Source organism: Saimiri boliviensis, chromosome 14 (assembly GCF_048565385.1).
Source record: "Saimiri boliviensis isolate mSaiBol1 chromosome 14, mSaiBol1.pri, whole genome shotgun sequence".
Classification (NCBI taxonomy): domain Eukaryota; kingdom Metazoa; phylum Chordata; class Mammalia; order Primates; family Cebidae; genus Saimiri; species Saimiri boliviensis.
This window is the reverse complement of record NC_133462.1, coordinates 45,280,343-45,294,086: the sequence shown is the minus strand read 5'-3', so window position 1 is coordinate 45,294,086 and position 13,744 is coordinate 45,280,343. Positions and strand designations below refer to the sequence as shown.

At 65.2% G+C, this 13,744-nt stretch overlaps 1 protein-coding gene across 4 annotated transcripts; it reads left to right on the top strand.

Moving 5' to 3' along the window:
* The first annotated feature begins 2,664 nt into the window (after window positions 1-2,664).
* On the top strand, window positions 2,665-12,603 carry MIDN (midnolin). Of its 4 annotated transcripts, none has more exons than XM_039465501.2 (9): window positions 2,665-2,770; window positions 3,997-4,642; window positions 5,678-5,765; window positions 5,954-6,016; window positions 7,967-8,095; window positions 8,179-8,493; window positions 8,872-9,028; window positions 9,367-9,639; window positions 10,525-12,603. In XM_039465501.2, exons 2-9 carry the CDS (start codon window positions 4,410-4,412, stop codon window positions 10,800-10,802), a joined length of 1,536 nt encoding a protein of 511 aa, XP_039321435.1. In that variant the 5' UTR covers window positions 2,665-2,770; window positions 3,997-4,409; the 3' UTR covers window positions 10,803-12,603. The 4 variants fall into 4 exon arrangements, with proteins under 4 accessions (XP_039321435.1, XP_039321434.1, XP_039321437.1 ...); XM_039465500.2 differs by having other exon boundaries at window positions 8,869-9,028; XM_039465503.2 differs by lacking the exon at window positions 7,967-8,095.
* The last annotated feature ends 1,141 nt before the right edge of the window (window positions 12,604-13,744 follow it).

Genomic DNA, 13,744 nt, shown 5'->3' with positions numbered 1-13,744 from the left:
GGCCTGCCACTCCTCCCTTCTGCAACTCCAGGGGGTGTGCAGGCAGCGGGGGCTGGGGTCCCCTGACCTCCTTTCCTCCTTGGGACTGGGCCCTGCCGAGTGGGGTGGGCCTGCCTGTGTCACTGGAGATGGGATAGTGACAGAGGCCACCCTAGGGCCAGTCAGCACAGACAGGCAGCTCACTCCCACGTCACCGTCCTGTGTGGGTGACTCGCCATGGCTGCACTGGAGGCTAGGTGCCATTGGGGGCCTGCAGGTCAGCAGGTCAGGCATTCTTCTGGGACGGTCCAGAGCCCCCTGCCTGGCTCCCACTCCACCTGGGCTTCAAGATACGAGTGACTAGCCCCCCACTTCTCCATGAACCCCTAGCCCAGGGAAAGCTGTGCCAGCCACCAGGTCACAAGAGCAGTCTCTGACCAGGCCCCACCCTCCCTGTCCCTGGGCTCCTGGCCCAGGTCTTCGAGTTCCTGCCAGGCCACCAGGACCCTATAAATAAGACCAAGGGCACGGCTGGAGCTTGGCAGGGGCCCAGCAGGAGCTGCTCACTAAGCCGCCTGCTCCTGGCTTGGGCCAGCAGCACCCACACCGGGGACCCCCTGCCCCCACCCCCAGGGAGGTGTGAGCCTTGGAGCCAGGCCTCAGGACACCCGGAACACCTGACCCTGAGGGAACGGCCCGTGCTGGATGTGTCCTGGGGCAGGAGGCGGCCAGGGTGGGGCCAGGACCCAGGCGGTCAAGGCCCTTCCGCGAGGGCAGCCCCAGGCTCAGTGGGCAGGACGGACCACAGGGTTTGTCCCCATCACACCCAGAAACCACCCACTCAACCACGGGGATGCCAAGTATGGGAACTGGTGGGGAAGCGTTTCAGCACGTTTATTAGTTTAGACTGGCTCTGGGCATCTGGTCCCCAAAGGGCCACATAATGGCCCCCGTGGAGCCTGGTATGTTCCCACAACCCATCCCATTCCAGTCCTGACCAGACTGAGGTGACAGTGTCCAGGTGGCAGAGCTCTGCTAACCCCAGGGTCATGTCACCCAGCCCACTGCACTGCCACCCCCACACATGAAAGGCAGGGAGGGAAGTGGGGGCTGCTGGCCACTCAGAGGACCCCAATGCCCTGCCAGGATTGCCCATCCAGTGCCAGCCCGAAGCCCCCTCCACCATCTCTGTTGCCACTGGAAGCAAAATGAGCGTGGCCCTGCAGGTCCCACATGGGGCCCAGCCCCTCATCCAGGCCCCACTAATCCATGTAGCGAGCATCATCTTTTTTGTTTGGTTGATTTTTGTTTGTTTTGAGACAGAGTCTTATTCTGTCTCCAGGCTGGAGTGCAGTGGCTCCATCTTGGCTCACTGCAACCTCCACCTCCTGGGTTCAAGCGATTTGCCTGACTCAGCCTCCCAAGTAGCTGGGACTACAGGTGCACGCCACCATGCCCAGCTAATCTTTGTATTTTTAGTAGAGATGGGTTTTCACCATGTTAGCCAGAAAGGTCTTGATCTCTTCACCTCTTGATCCGCCCACGTCGGCCTCCCAGAGTGCTGGGATTACAGGCGTGAGCCACCATGACCCTCGGCATCTTTTTTATGTGACAAACTCCTACTCATTCCTCGAATCTCAGCCCCTGTGACCCCCTTCCAAGGGTTCTCCCAGCCTCTCCCTCTGTGGCCTAGCCCTGACCCTGCGGGGCTGGGTGTGCCTGTCAGGGTGGGGAGGAGTGCAGTCCTGGGAGGGGTGCCCATGGCCAGGGTGGGGGTGGAGGTGATCAGGCCAGATAAAGGGAGGAGCCAGATAGGTGGACAGGAGGTGCTTCAGTAGGGATGGGGTCCTCTACTCTGGACACAGGGGCAAGACAGGGGCCAGCCCAACAAGGGACACCCTCAAAAAGCTACTACTGAGAAGGTAAGATACACCCCACATTCCTGTCTCATTGGCTGTGCCTCAGTTTCTTCATCTGTAAAATGGGGGTAATGCCCACCCCAAAGGCTGGGAATGAGCCCATGTCCTGCATGAACCGGGGGCGATGGCCCCAGAGTGAGCCTGCTGCATCCTCTCACTACACTCCCACCCACCGTGGAGAAACTGAGGCTGGGAGAGGCCAGTTACCTCCCGAGGTCACAGCATAGCCGGATGGTGACTGGCTGGGCACAAGGCAGGCCTGGCACTGGCTAATCGCTCCATAAATGCCCTCTGAGGTCACCATTGACAGATGCAGGAGGCCAGGGCTGGCCGGGGCACCCCCACTCCACGGCAGGTGACTCCAGCCTGTTTTCCTGGACGACAGCCGCTGACTCAGGCCCCTCTTCCCGTCCCCCCCCACGCTGGGGCCTCCAGGCGGAAGCACCGGGCCTGGGGTGGCAGGAAGGGGGCGGGGCAGAGAGCCGCACCGTACACCCCCAAACTCTGTCCAGGTGAAGATTCAGGGTGCAACCGAGCCCGCAGAAGGCAGGCCGGGACCCTTGTCTCCAAGCATTCAAGGGGCGTCCACCCATGAACTGCACGAAGCCTGGGTACAGGGTGGCTCTGCTGCCAAGGCGCCCCAGGGCCCCGGCCGGCAGGCAGGCAGGGGCGGGGGCCCGTCTGCGTCACCGCCCGCCCGGTCCCCCGCCCCCTGCCCCCCGCCCCCTGCCCGCCCAAACTCCACCCCGAGGGAAGGCGGCGCGGATAAAGGCAGGGGGCCGCCCGCTCGGCCCAGACCGGCCGGGCCAGCGCGCTTTCGACTCCATACGAGTGTACTCGCAGGACCTGGGATCCAGGACCGGCCGCGCCCGGTGAGTGGGGGGCGGGACCTGCGGGTCGAGGAGGGGTCCCCACTCAAGACGGCGCAGGAGGCCCGCACTTGTCTTTGTTCTTGGGATAGGCGGGGCTCGGGGTGCCCTTGGTCCTGGGAAGCCCCCCGGGGTGCGGGGTGGGAGGGGCCCCGCGCAGCCAGCGCCGCCCTGGCCGGACCTCAGCCCCCGCCCCGCCCCCCGGGGCACTCCCCCTTCCCCGCGAGTGACCTTGAACCGGCTGCCGTTCCGCCTCCGTCTCCCATCCACGCGGTCCCCGTCTCCCGACTGAGCCTTCAGTCCCCGATCGGGGTTCCTCCCCCGCGCGCGGCCCCGCGGTTCTCTTCCCCTGCCCGGGGCAGCGCGGCGCCCCCTCCCCGGGACTCCGGGCGGCGCTCCCGGGCGGGCACGGCAGAGGGCGCCCCCGAGCTGCTGACTCACCGCATCCCCGAGCGCGCGCGGGCCCAGCCGGGGACGCCGCGTCACGTCACGGCTCCGGCGGGCGCGCCCCGGGAAACAGGCTCTGCCCGGGCCGGGGGCTGGGCGCGCGGGGCTCCCGGCAGCAGCAGCAGCCTCCCAGCCACGTCACCGCGGCGCGGGCGCCCCGCCCCGACCCCATCCCCAGTTCCCCACGCCCGCCCCGGGGGCCGCGGCCCGAGCATCCCCGCCGTCCCCGCCGGGACCCCGGCCACGAGGCGCGGACTTCGCGCTCCCGCTTCCGCTCCGGCTCTTCCCGGACGGACGCGGCGGGGCGGCCCCACGACTTCCTGCCCCTCCTGGCGCTAGGAACAATGGCCCGCGCCCCCTCCCGCTCCCGGGCCGCTCACCGGGTGTCGCCAAGGGGACAGGGCCCGTCTCGGGGCCGGAGTCCCGCGCCCCCCGGGGCCCGCCCGCCCTTTGTTGCGGGCTCCCGGCGCTTATGAATGGCTGCGGGCGCGGGCGGGGCGGGGGCGGGGGCGGGCACAGAGAGGCGCCGGCCCCGCCCCCGCCGCGCTCCCCTTGGCCGTCCGAGCGCCGGGGGCGGGGCGAGGGGCGGGCCCGGCTGCCACGTGGGGCGGTGCCGCGGCGGCTCCCATTGGCTGCGGCGCGCGGCCGACTGGGCGCTCGGCGCGCGGCGATTGGCCGGCGCGGGGCCGGCGGAGTAAGTAGTGAATGGGAGGGGGCGGCGGCACCGCCCCCGGGAACGTTGATACATTATAACTTTTTTTTCTTGTTACTTTCACCCCCAGATCCTCCGAGCGGCGGCGGCGGCGGCGGCTGTTGCTAAGGGAGGGGACGCGAGGGGAAGCGCGACCCGGGCGGCGGACGGCACCCCGCGCCAGCGGCCGAGCGGCGCCCCCTCCCCGAGACCCTCCCCCGCGTGGCGCCCCGGTCGCGCCCGCCGCCCTTTAAAGGAGCCGCGCGTGCCGTCCCCACCCCCGGAAGGCGCCCCCGGAGCCGCAGCGACCCCGGAGCGCCCCTCGGATTGTGGATTTCGGTCTAGCGTTCCGCGGCCGGGACGTTCTCGAGGAGGACGCGCGCCGTTCCGCGTCCCCGAGCACCCGGAGGACCCGGCATCCGGGGAGCCCCTCGCCCCTGTCCCGGAGGCGCAGCGCGGATTGGCGGCTCCCACCGGCCCCAGCGCCCCCAGCGCGCGCCGGGGATGGAGCCGCAGCCCGGCGGCGCCCGGAGCTGCCGGCGCGGGGCCCCCGGCGGCGCCTGCGAGCTGGGCCCGGCGGCCGAGGCGGCGCCCATGAGCCTCGCCATCCACAGCACCACGGGCACTCGCTACGACCTGGCCGTGCCGCCCGACGAGACGGTGGAGGGGCTGCGCAAGCGGCTGTCCCAGCGCCTCAAAGTGCCCAAGGAGCGCCTGGCGCTTCTCCACAAAGACACGTAGGTACCGCGCGCCCCCGGCCCGCCGCCCCCTCGGGCCCCGGCCCCGGGGCGGGAACAAAGAGCGCGCCGCGCGGGGAAGGCAGGGGGCGGCCAGACGGGGAGCGGGGGCGCGCCGCGCGCTCTCGGGCGCCCTCTGCTCGGCCCCGATTGCCTCGGCCCCCTCCCCCGCCCGGGGTCGCGGCACAAAGGCGGCTGCGAGGGTGTCCCGGGCCGGGCCTCGGCGGCCCCCTCGGGGGCGGGCAGGGATCCCGGGGCGGCGCGGGGGTCCTGGCTGCGGGCGTGGGGGCCGCCGCCGCCCCCTCCCGCCTGCGTCCGCGCCGGCTTCCGCATCTGCTCGGCGGCCTCCTCTGCGTCTGGCTGTCTCCCCCCGCTTGCGTCTCTCTCCCCCCTTTGTTCTCGCCTCGGAGCGTTCCCCGCAGCCTCCCCTCCCCCCTGGTATTTAAATCGCCTGCAGGCCCGGAGCCCTCCCCTCCCCGGGGCCTCCGGGGACACGCAGTGTCCATCCCAGCGGAGGGGCCCTGCGGGGGAGGGGCGGGGGGAGGGTCTCCTTTGTCTGCGCGGCGGCGGCGGCCTGCACTAGGGAGGGAGGAGGAGGGGGAGCCCGGCCCGGCGCAGCCCCCGGGGCCTCTCTTCGGGCTGAAACCCGTGGCGCCCACAAAGACGAGCCAGGGCTGGAGTTGGGGAATTGGAGGCAGGGGTTGCCCTGGGGCGCCGGGTAAGGTGGCACAGAGCACTCTGGGGCCCAGATGAGGAGAAAGTGCCTTGTTGGGGTGCAGAAGAGGTGCCAGAGTCCAGGGCGGGGATTCCTTTGGAGGGAGGAGGTCGGAATCTCTCGGATGGGGGCTCCCAGCACCAGACGGAGCCCTCTCTGCACGAGCTCAGGGCCCAGGATCGGGAAGCCGGGAAGGAGTGGGGGTGGGAACTTCTCCGTCTCTCCCCCCACAAGCACAGCCCTCCCCCGCGGCCTCTGCTTCCGCGTCCCTGTGTCGTCTCCGAGGAGTCTCATGCTCTTCCTTCTTCCCCCTCCCCCAGCCGGCTCAGTTCGGGGAAGCTGCAGGAGTTCGGCGTGGGTGATGGCAGCAAGCTGACCTTGGTACCCACCGTGGAAGCGGGCCTCATGGTAAATGTCCGTGGGGCGGCGTGTCCCCCCGAGGTCCGCATGCAGGCAGTAGCCCCTCCCTCGGCACCTGTCCCCACACATTCCACTTGGGGCCCCTCCCCGCCAGCCAGCAGGGCCTCCCCACTCCATGCTTCAGCCCCCAATTCCAACCCCGCACTGAGGCCCCTTTCCTGCTTCTCTCTTTGTAGTCTCAGGCCTCAAGGCCGGAGCAGTCCGTGATGCAAGCCCTGGAGAGTCTCACAGAGACCCAGGTAAGACCTTGCCAGCCCCTTCCTAACAGGGCCGCCCTGGGGGACCGAAAGGGAATCACCACCCTGCCTGCGTGCCAGCCTGGCCTGGCCTCCGCGCTTCCTCCCCCCTAGACTCACCACTTGACCCAGAGGGTTTTGTTTCCCACGGTGGCTGCCCTGGGGGAAGGGGACCTGGCTTTCACAAGACTGCCTGTGAGGTGACCTTGGCCCATGGGGCACTCGCACCCTGGCCTTCATCCCTAGCTCCCTCTGCACCCACTGAGGACCCCCCCCCCGTGCCCCCTGCCAGGCAGTGCAGCTTCCCCAGAGAGTTTCTCCTTTTTTACATTTCTCGTGGCAGCCTGGGTGATACTGCTTCCGCCTTCTGTGACCCCATTGTGAGCGGGTGGGGACCTTGTCACCCCCTCCTCCTCCTCTCTCTGGCCTTTGTTCTCTACCCCGAAAGGGGAGGGGGCGGGGGCGCCCAGCCCTAAGGCCAGTGCAGCCGAGACAGGATGTTAGGAAAATATTTAGTAAGCGGCCAGGAGGGAGGCTGGGGCTGGCCCTCACCCGGTTCCCGGTTTTGCTGCGGCCTTTTTTTTTTTCTCCTTCTTTCCTCATTTTCTTGGCGTTAGCCAATCCTTCCTCAGACAAGGGCCCTGGCCACCTCCCAGGAGGGTGACACAGGCCTCAGCAATACGCCGGCTGCCAGGGTGGGGGACGAAGGCGGCCACCCGCCCCGGCAAGGGGGTGGCCAGCTTCCCAGGCCTCCCCAGCCCTGAGGCCTGCGCCCCCTTCCCGGCGACGTGTAGAGTCCTGCCCTCTCCCTGCGGCGAGCGGGCAGGATGAGGGCCCAGGAGCTGGGTGGTCTGCTGTGGGGGTGGCCGAGGCAGCTTCGGTGGCATGAGGGCAGAGCCAGGGGTCCTGAGCCAGGGTGGGGGCTGCAGGTGATTTCCTGGGGCAAGTGTGAGCCCATCTCCCCAACACTGGAGGGCTGCGGTTGGCAGGGGGCCCAGGGCGTGTTTGCTTCACACCCTCCTCCCCGGGGCGCCTGCGTCAGGAAGGAGCTGGGGTTGGGGGGGCTGGGCGGAGACACTGGGCTCCCCAGGGTTGCTTCCCCGCCTGGCACCGAGTCATGCCCGCCCATTCGCCCTCCCCAGGGAGGAAGTTGCAGGGCGGGTGGTGGTGGTGACTCCAGCTGCTCTCGGGAAGCCACCCTGGGCCCTTCCTGCAAAGGCTGTTTTGGGGCCGGGGGGCCGGGCAGGCTGGGCCTCAGGGTGGGGGCTTCACCCTGCCCACCTCCCTGCCCCTCCTCCCCACGGGCCCCAAGCAAAGAAGGTTACGCCAGCCACTGCCAGTGGAGAGCCGGGAGGGAGCGCTGGGAGGCGGTCGGTTCTGACTCATCCCGGCCTGTGTCACTTCTCAGAAACCTCCGCCCCCCCATCCCAGCCCCTGGGGAGAGCCGGGCTCTAGCCAGGACCCAGAGCAGGGGGCTTAGCCAGGACAGGGTCAGATCTCACTAACCCACACCCACCCTGAACGGGGGCAGATTGAGGGTTTCTGTGCTTGGGGCAGGTTGAGCCCTCCCAGACTCCAGCCCCAGGGCGGTCAGGGCCCCTTCCTGCAGCCTCGCTGCTGCCCCCTCGGCCTCCACACCGCCCAGAACAGATAAATATTTATCTTGAGAAAGCAAAGGTTAGGACGGAAGAATTCTGTCCAGGAATTCCACCCACTTGCTGGCCCTGATGACTTAGCTGGGAGGGGGCCTGAGATGGAGCCCCCCCCTCCCAATCACAGGCAGAGAGGACCTAGGGACCCATGAGGGTGAGAAAAAGGCAAAGTGAAAGTTCTTTCAGGTCAGTGACTGCCAGCTGGGCCCCGCCCCCTCTGGCCTCAGTTTCCCCTCGAAAGAACCTACAGAGTTGGCCAGGGAGGGGCAGGCCCCCGTCTGACCCGCCTCTGTCCCCACAGCCCCCAGCGGCGCCCGGGCCGGGCCGGGCTGGCGGAGGAGGCTTCCGGAAATACAGATTCATTTTATTTAAGCGTCCGTGGCACCGACAGGGACCCCAGAGCCCAGAGAGGGGCGGCGAGAGGCCCCAGGTCATAGCTCGGGGGGACGGGGATGGGCCGGGCTGGGGGCGCCGCAGCTGGGGCTCCGGGCTGACGGGCTGCTGTCCTTGCAGGTCAGTGACTTCCTGTCGGGGCGCTCTCCGCTGACACTGGCCTTGCGTGTGGGCGACCACATGATGTTCGTGCAGCTGCAGCTCGCGGCCCAGCACGCTCCACTGCAACACCGCCATGTGCTGGCGGCCGCCGCTGCCGCCGCCGCCGCCGCACGGGGGGACCCCAGCATAGCCTCCCCGGTGCCCTCGGCCTGCCGGCCGATGTCCAGTACCACCCGAGTCCCCCCAGTGCCCGCCAGCCCTTCCCCTGCGTCTCCCTCGCCTATCACGGCCGGCTCCTTCCGGTCTCACGCAGCCTCCACCACCTGCCCGGAGGTGAGCCTGGGGAAGGGAAGGGTGCCCCTCGGTCGGTATACAAAGGGTGGGCCATCCTGGGAAAGGCTCCGGGAGAACAAGGGCTCTTAGCTCCAGGTGAGTCCCTTGTAGGAAGGACTAGCCTGTGACTTCAGGCTGGTGGGTGATCCGTCTCCTGACCTGACCTGGGCCAGCGGGGGATCTCCTGACCCCTGACTTCATGGGTTGATTCTGTCCTCTGGGTTGGTCGTGTCGTGAGCCTGGACAAGTTTATCTGCAGAGCGTGCACTGATGCATCATCTCCTGACCTGGGCTGGAGGGCTGTCTCTGGACCCCGGGTTGGTGGTGATCCCCTGAGCCTGGAGGCCATGCTCACCTGCCCCTCCCTCCTGTTAGCAGATGGACTGCTCCAGTACGGCCAGCGGCAGCACCAGTCCTGGTGCCAGCACCACGTCTACCCCAGGGGCCAGCCCTACCCCCCGCTCCCGAAAACCCGGCGCCGTCATCGAGAGCTTTGTGAATCACGCCCCAGGGGTCTTCTCAGGGACCTTCTCTGGTAGGTGCCACAGCACACATGTGACCCCTGTGACTCCCCTGACCCTGTGCGTCTCAGGGCTCACATTCCCCCACAGGCGGCTCCACGCATTCTGGGTGGACATGGCCATCTCCGTTTGCTTCACGTGTCCTCCCAGCATCCCCACACACACGCATGGCCGAGGGTCACCAGGCGTCCACGTACTGGGGACGTGTCCCGTTCCCGGCCCGTGGTCCCTCGTGCATGTCAGCCCACGTGCCCACCCCACCGTCCGACCTCATGAGCTCACACCCGTGAGCATGTCCTGGACATGCTGGACCGTGGGCGTGTCCGTTGCTCACGGCCGTCTCTGCCCACAGGCACGCTACACCCCAACTGCCAAGACAGCAGCGGACGGCCGCGGCGTGACATCGGCACCATCCTACAGATCCTTAACGACCTTCTGAGCGCCACCCGGCACTACCAGGGGATGCCCCCGTCGCTGGCCCAGCTCCGCTGCCACGCCCAGTGCTCCCCCGCCTCCACAGCCCCCGACCTGGCCCCCAGAACTACCTCCTGCGAGAAGCTCTCGGCCACCCCCCCAGCCTCCCTCCTGCAGGGCCAGAGCCAGATCCGCATGTGCAAGCCCCCGGGTGAGTAGCCACCCTCCGCCCTTGGGGGTCGCGCCTTCCCCGCCCGCAGGGGCTTCTCAAGGCCCCTCTGTGTGAGCCGGTGGGCACAGAGCAGCTGACCTGCCCAGGGGCTGGGGGGGACAGCAGCTGCTGGGGCCACTGCCCTGCTTCAGCCGGGAGAGAAGGCAGCGTGTGTGTTGGGACACAAAGTGTCCTTGTGTGCTCCCGGGGGGTCCCAGCCCCACTTCCTCCTGGCCCCCCCGGGGCGCCATCTCCAGATGGCATTTGGAGCCTCTGTGAATGGCCAAGTCAGGTCTGGCAGGCCGAGGCAGGGCCAGAGCCCACCCCTAGGCATTTCAGTGACTTGAAAAACCAAGAAAACCACCCCCCCACACACGCACTCCCCCTGCAGTCTCATGGGAACATGGCTACTGTCAGCCCCTCAGGCTGCCCAGCTATGGCGGGGGCTCCTCCCAAGCTCAGTATAAAAGCGGGAAACCAAGGAACATCCCCCAAGTGTCTCCCCTGGGATCACAGAAGTGGTCCAAAGGCTCTGGGAGGGGGAGGCAGGGCAGTCCTGACCTCCCAGCTCATGGTTCAGCTGGAGAATTAGACGCTAGCTGCATAGCTGGGATTACAGGCAGACACCACCATGCCTGGTTGATTTTGTGGTTTTTGCAGAGGAGGGGCTTGGTATGTTGCCTAGGCCTGTCTGGAACTCCTGGGCTCAAGCGATCCTTCTGCCTCAGCCTCCCAAAGTGCTGGCATTACAGACAAGAGGCACCACCACCCCCAGCATGGTGGATGGCCTTGACCGTTTCCTTTGCTGGGGTCTAGGGCGGTCCTCCGTGTTCAGGGACTGGAGGGGAAAGCTTTGGGAGTCACAGGCCACTACCTCCTTTGCAGGGGACCGGCTTCGGCAGACAGAAAACCGTGCCACGCGCTGCAAGGTGGAGCGGCTGCAGCTGCTTCTGCAGCAGAAACGGCTCCGCAGAAAGGCCCGGCGAGATGCGAGGGGCCCTTACCACTGGTCACCCAGCCGCAAGGCCGGCCGAAGCGACAGCAGCAGCAGCGGGGGCGGCGGCAGCCCCAGCGAGGCCTCCGGATTGGGCCTCGACTTCGAGGACTCCGTGTGGAAGCCGGAGGTCAACCCTGACATCAAGTCAGAGTTTGTGGTGGCTTAGGATCGGCCACCCTCGCCCCTCGCACCCCAGCCCAGGGCGGCGGGCGCTCCGAGGGCCCCACAGAGAGGGCGGCCCAGCTCTGGAGGGCAGGCGGCCACTCCCCCCCAGCCAGAAGCCTTTCTTTCTTTTCTTCCTTTTTCTTTTTTTTTTTTTAAAAAGTTCTGACCGTGGTTTCCTGGACTCTTCATGGGTTTTGCTTCCTACCTCCTCCACCCTCCACCCCTGCCCTCCCCCTCCTCCTCCTCCTCCTCTGTCTCTTTCACCTCCGCTCTGGTCGGTCCTCCCTGCCAACCTTCCCCAGCTCCAATATGTAGCAGCCCTTCTGGATGGCGGAGAGTGAAGGAGACTGAGCAACCCACCCCATCCTCTCCGCCGCCTCCTTCCCCCCCACCCTATTCAGGTTTTAAGTCAAAAATGTCGACGTGTCATTATGCACTTTACAGATGAGGGGAGGGGGCCACAGTGTGCAGAACCCATCCCGCTCCCGCCCCGTGCAGACTTCAGGGCCTCCACCCCAGGCCAGCGGCACCCACTGGGTTACAGCAAGCCAACAGGTCACAGCAGCCTACAAGGGGACTGTTTTCTCTTCCACTCCTGTTCTCTTTTCTCGGTGTCTTTTTGCATTTTCCTTCATTTCTTTAAAAAGGAGAGCAAAGCCGTTTTAGCAGAGGGGCTGGGGCTGGGGTCTACCTAGGGGTGTGGCAGCCTTTCCTGCCGGGAAGGGAGAGGGAAACTGCCCACCCCCATCCCCACCCCAGTGTTTTCGGACCTCCTGCCTGAGCTTGGGGTATTTATAGACTATTAATTTTCTGACTGAGCCAATAGTGGTTGGGGAACTCTTGAAAAATAGGGAGAGAATGGCCGGGTGCTGGGGAGATACCCTCCCCCCCGCAGCCCTCCTTCCCGGCCCAACCTGAGGGACATGGGATTTGGGACTGGGGGCCTCTCCTGCAGCCAGGATCGGAGGGGGGTGCTGAGCTGTGAATCCCCTGGGTAGAGGGCACCAACTCCGTGTAGCATTAACCCCTGTGGCGGGGTCCGCTGCTGGTCTAATTTGGACCCCCCCACTCCTCAGTGCCCCTGCCCTAGGGGTGTCTGGCCCCACAGGGGAGGGACAAATCCCCTACTGGGGCCATTTCAATGGGGTAGTTTTGGGATTTTTCCCCCACTCATTTTTTATTTTTTAATGATAAAGGAGATGTCTGGGCCCTCCCCACCCTGCCTGTTGGTCTTGTCCTGGCCCTGCCTGTCCCCCACTTTGTTCTCGTAGGTGAATCCCGGGTCCTCAACCCCCACCCCCTTTATGTGTTGAAAGTTAATGGTTTCAGATGTGAACATCACGTGTTATAACTGTAGCTCTGTAAATTTTTTTGTGGGAGGGTGGGCAGGGAGGGGTCCCAGAGGGTATAAAGCTCAAGGATTTTCGGTTTTGTTTTGTTTTTGTTTTTCCAAAAAAAAGAAGAAAAAAAAATAGAAAAAAAAAAGAAAAAAAGAAAAAGGGGCGGGTTTGTTTTTTGAAGAACTGTCTTGGATACCTATTTAAATGTGTGTTCTGTTTTGTTTTTTAACGATTTTTAAATAACGTCTGTGCCTCCGTGGGTTGAGGGTGGAGCCTGCAGGCAGTAACCGGCTTGCCACCCTCTGCCCGGTAAGGGCTGCCCGGGAAAGCATTACCCACCCTCGGGGGGTCGGGCTGTGGGGGTCCCGGCACCTGGCGTGAGTTTCATGTATGAAAACAAAATTGAAGAAAACCCTACACAAGCACCGTGATTTCAAGTAATAAACAGAAAATGAAACCCAAGTCAGCATCCCGCCTGCTCACCTGGTGGGATTTGGCCGTGGTTGGGAGGGTTCCTGGGGTGGGATGTCCCAGTCAGAGACCTGGATCCCAGGGGCCAGTGGAGGGGGTGGGTCAGGGGTCAGCACCCTGAGAAGTTCCCACGCTCCCTCCCCAGCTGCGAGGTGGGCAGGAAGCCGCCCGGGTGTGGGAGGGAGGAGCCCAGCCACTTCCTGGTACCCGGGGCCGGAAGTCCCTGAGGGTGTGGGGCAAGGGCCTCCCTGCCTGCTGCGTGGCCTGGGCAGGACCCCAGCCCCCTCTCAGGACCTGCCAGTAAGTGGGGAGATCTGCCCAGTTCTTTCCAGACAGGAGTGGGGGTGTGCCAGCCCCACCCACTGTTCTTCCTGGAGTCTCACCTCTGTGTGGCTTGCTGCAGGGAGAGCACCAGGCTGACTGGGAGGATCTGAGAATCTTTAGGGTATCTTGGGCTGGCTGGTGACAGAGGCCTGGCTCTGGGCGGGCAGGAGGGGGGGTTCTCTCTGGCCACACCTCCTGACATTCCAGCCCTTCGGAGACCTCCCGGCCTTTGCCCCTATCTAGAAACACCCCTCGCCTGGCTGTCCCTTGCCCTGTCTGGGAACTTCCGCAGCCTGCACCTTTCACCCCTGCCCGCCCAGTCCCACAGACCCCACCCTTTCCTCTCTCTGCTCCCAGCCTGGAGCTCCCCAAAGGCCCCGCCAGGACTGAGTCCTCTCTGGGGTCCCAATCCATCCATGTCCGGCCTGGGTAAAAGATGGACAATAATACTATTTCATGTCCTTTTTTTTTTTTTTTTTTTTTTTTTTTTTTTGAGACAGGGTTTCACTGTGTTAGCCAGGATGGTCTTGAACTCCTGACTTCGTGATCCGCTCACTTTGGCCTCCCAAAGTGCTGGGATTACAGGTGTGAGCTACCTCGCTGGCCTCATGTCCTTAAAAAGCAAAAACAAAAAAAACCAAAAAATAAAGCTGTATTTCCTCAGGTAACAAGAGTTGCTTAAGAGTTAGAAGTAGGCCAGGCGCGGTGGCTCAAGCCTGTAATCCCAGCACTTTGGGAGGCCGAGGCGGGTGGATCACGAGGTCAAGAGATCGAGACCATCCTGATCAACATGGTGAAACCCCGTCTC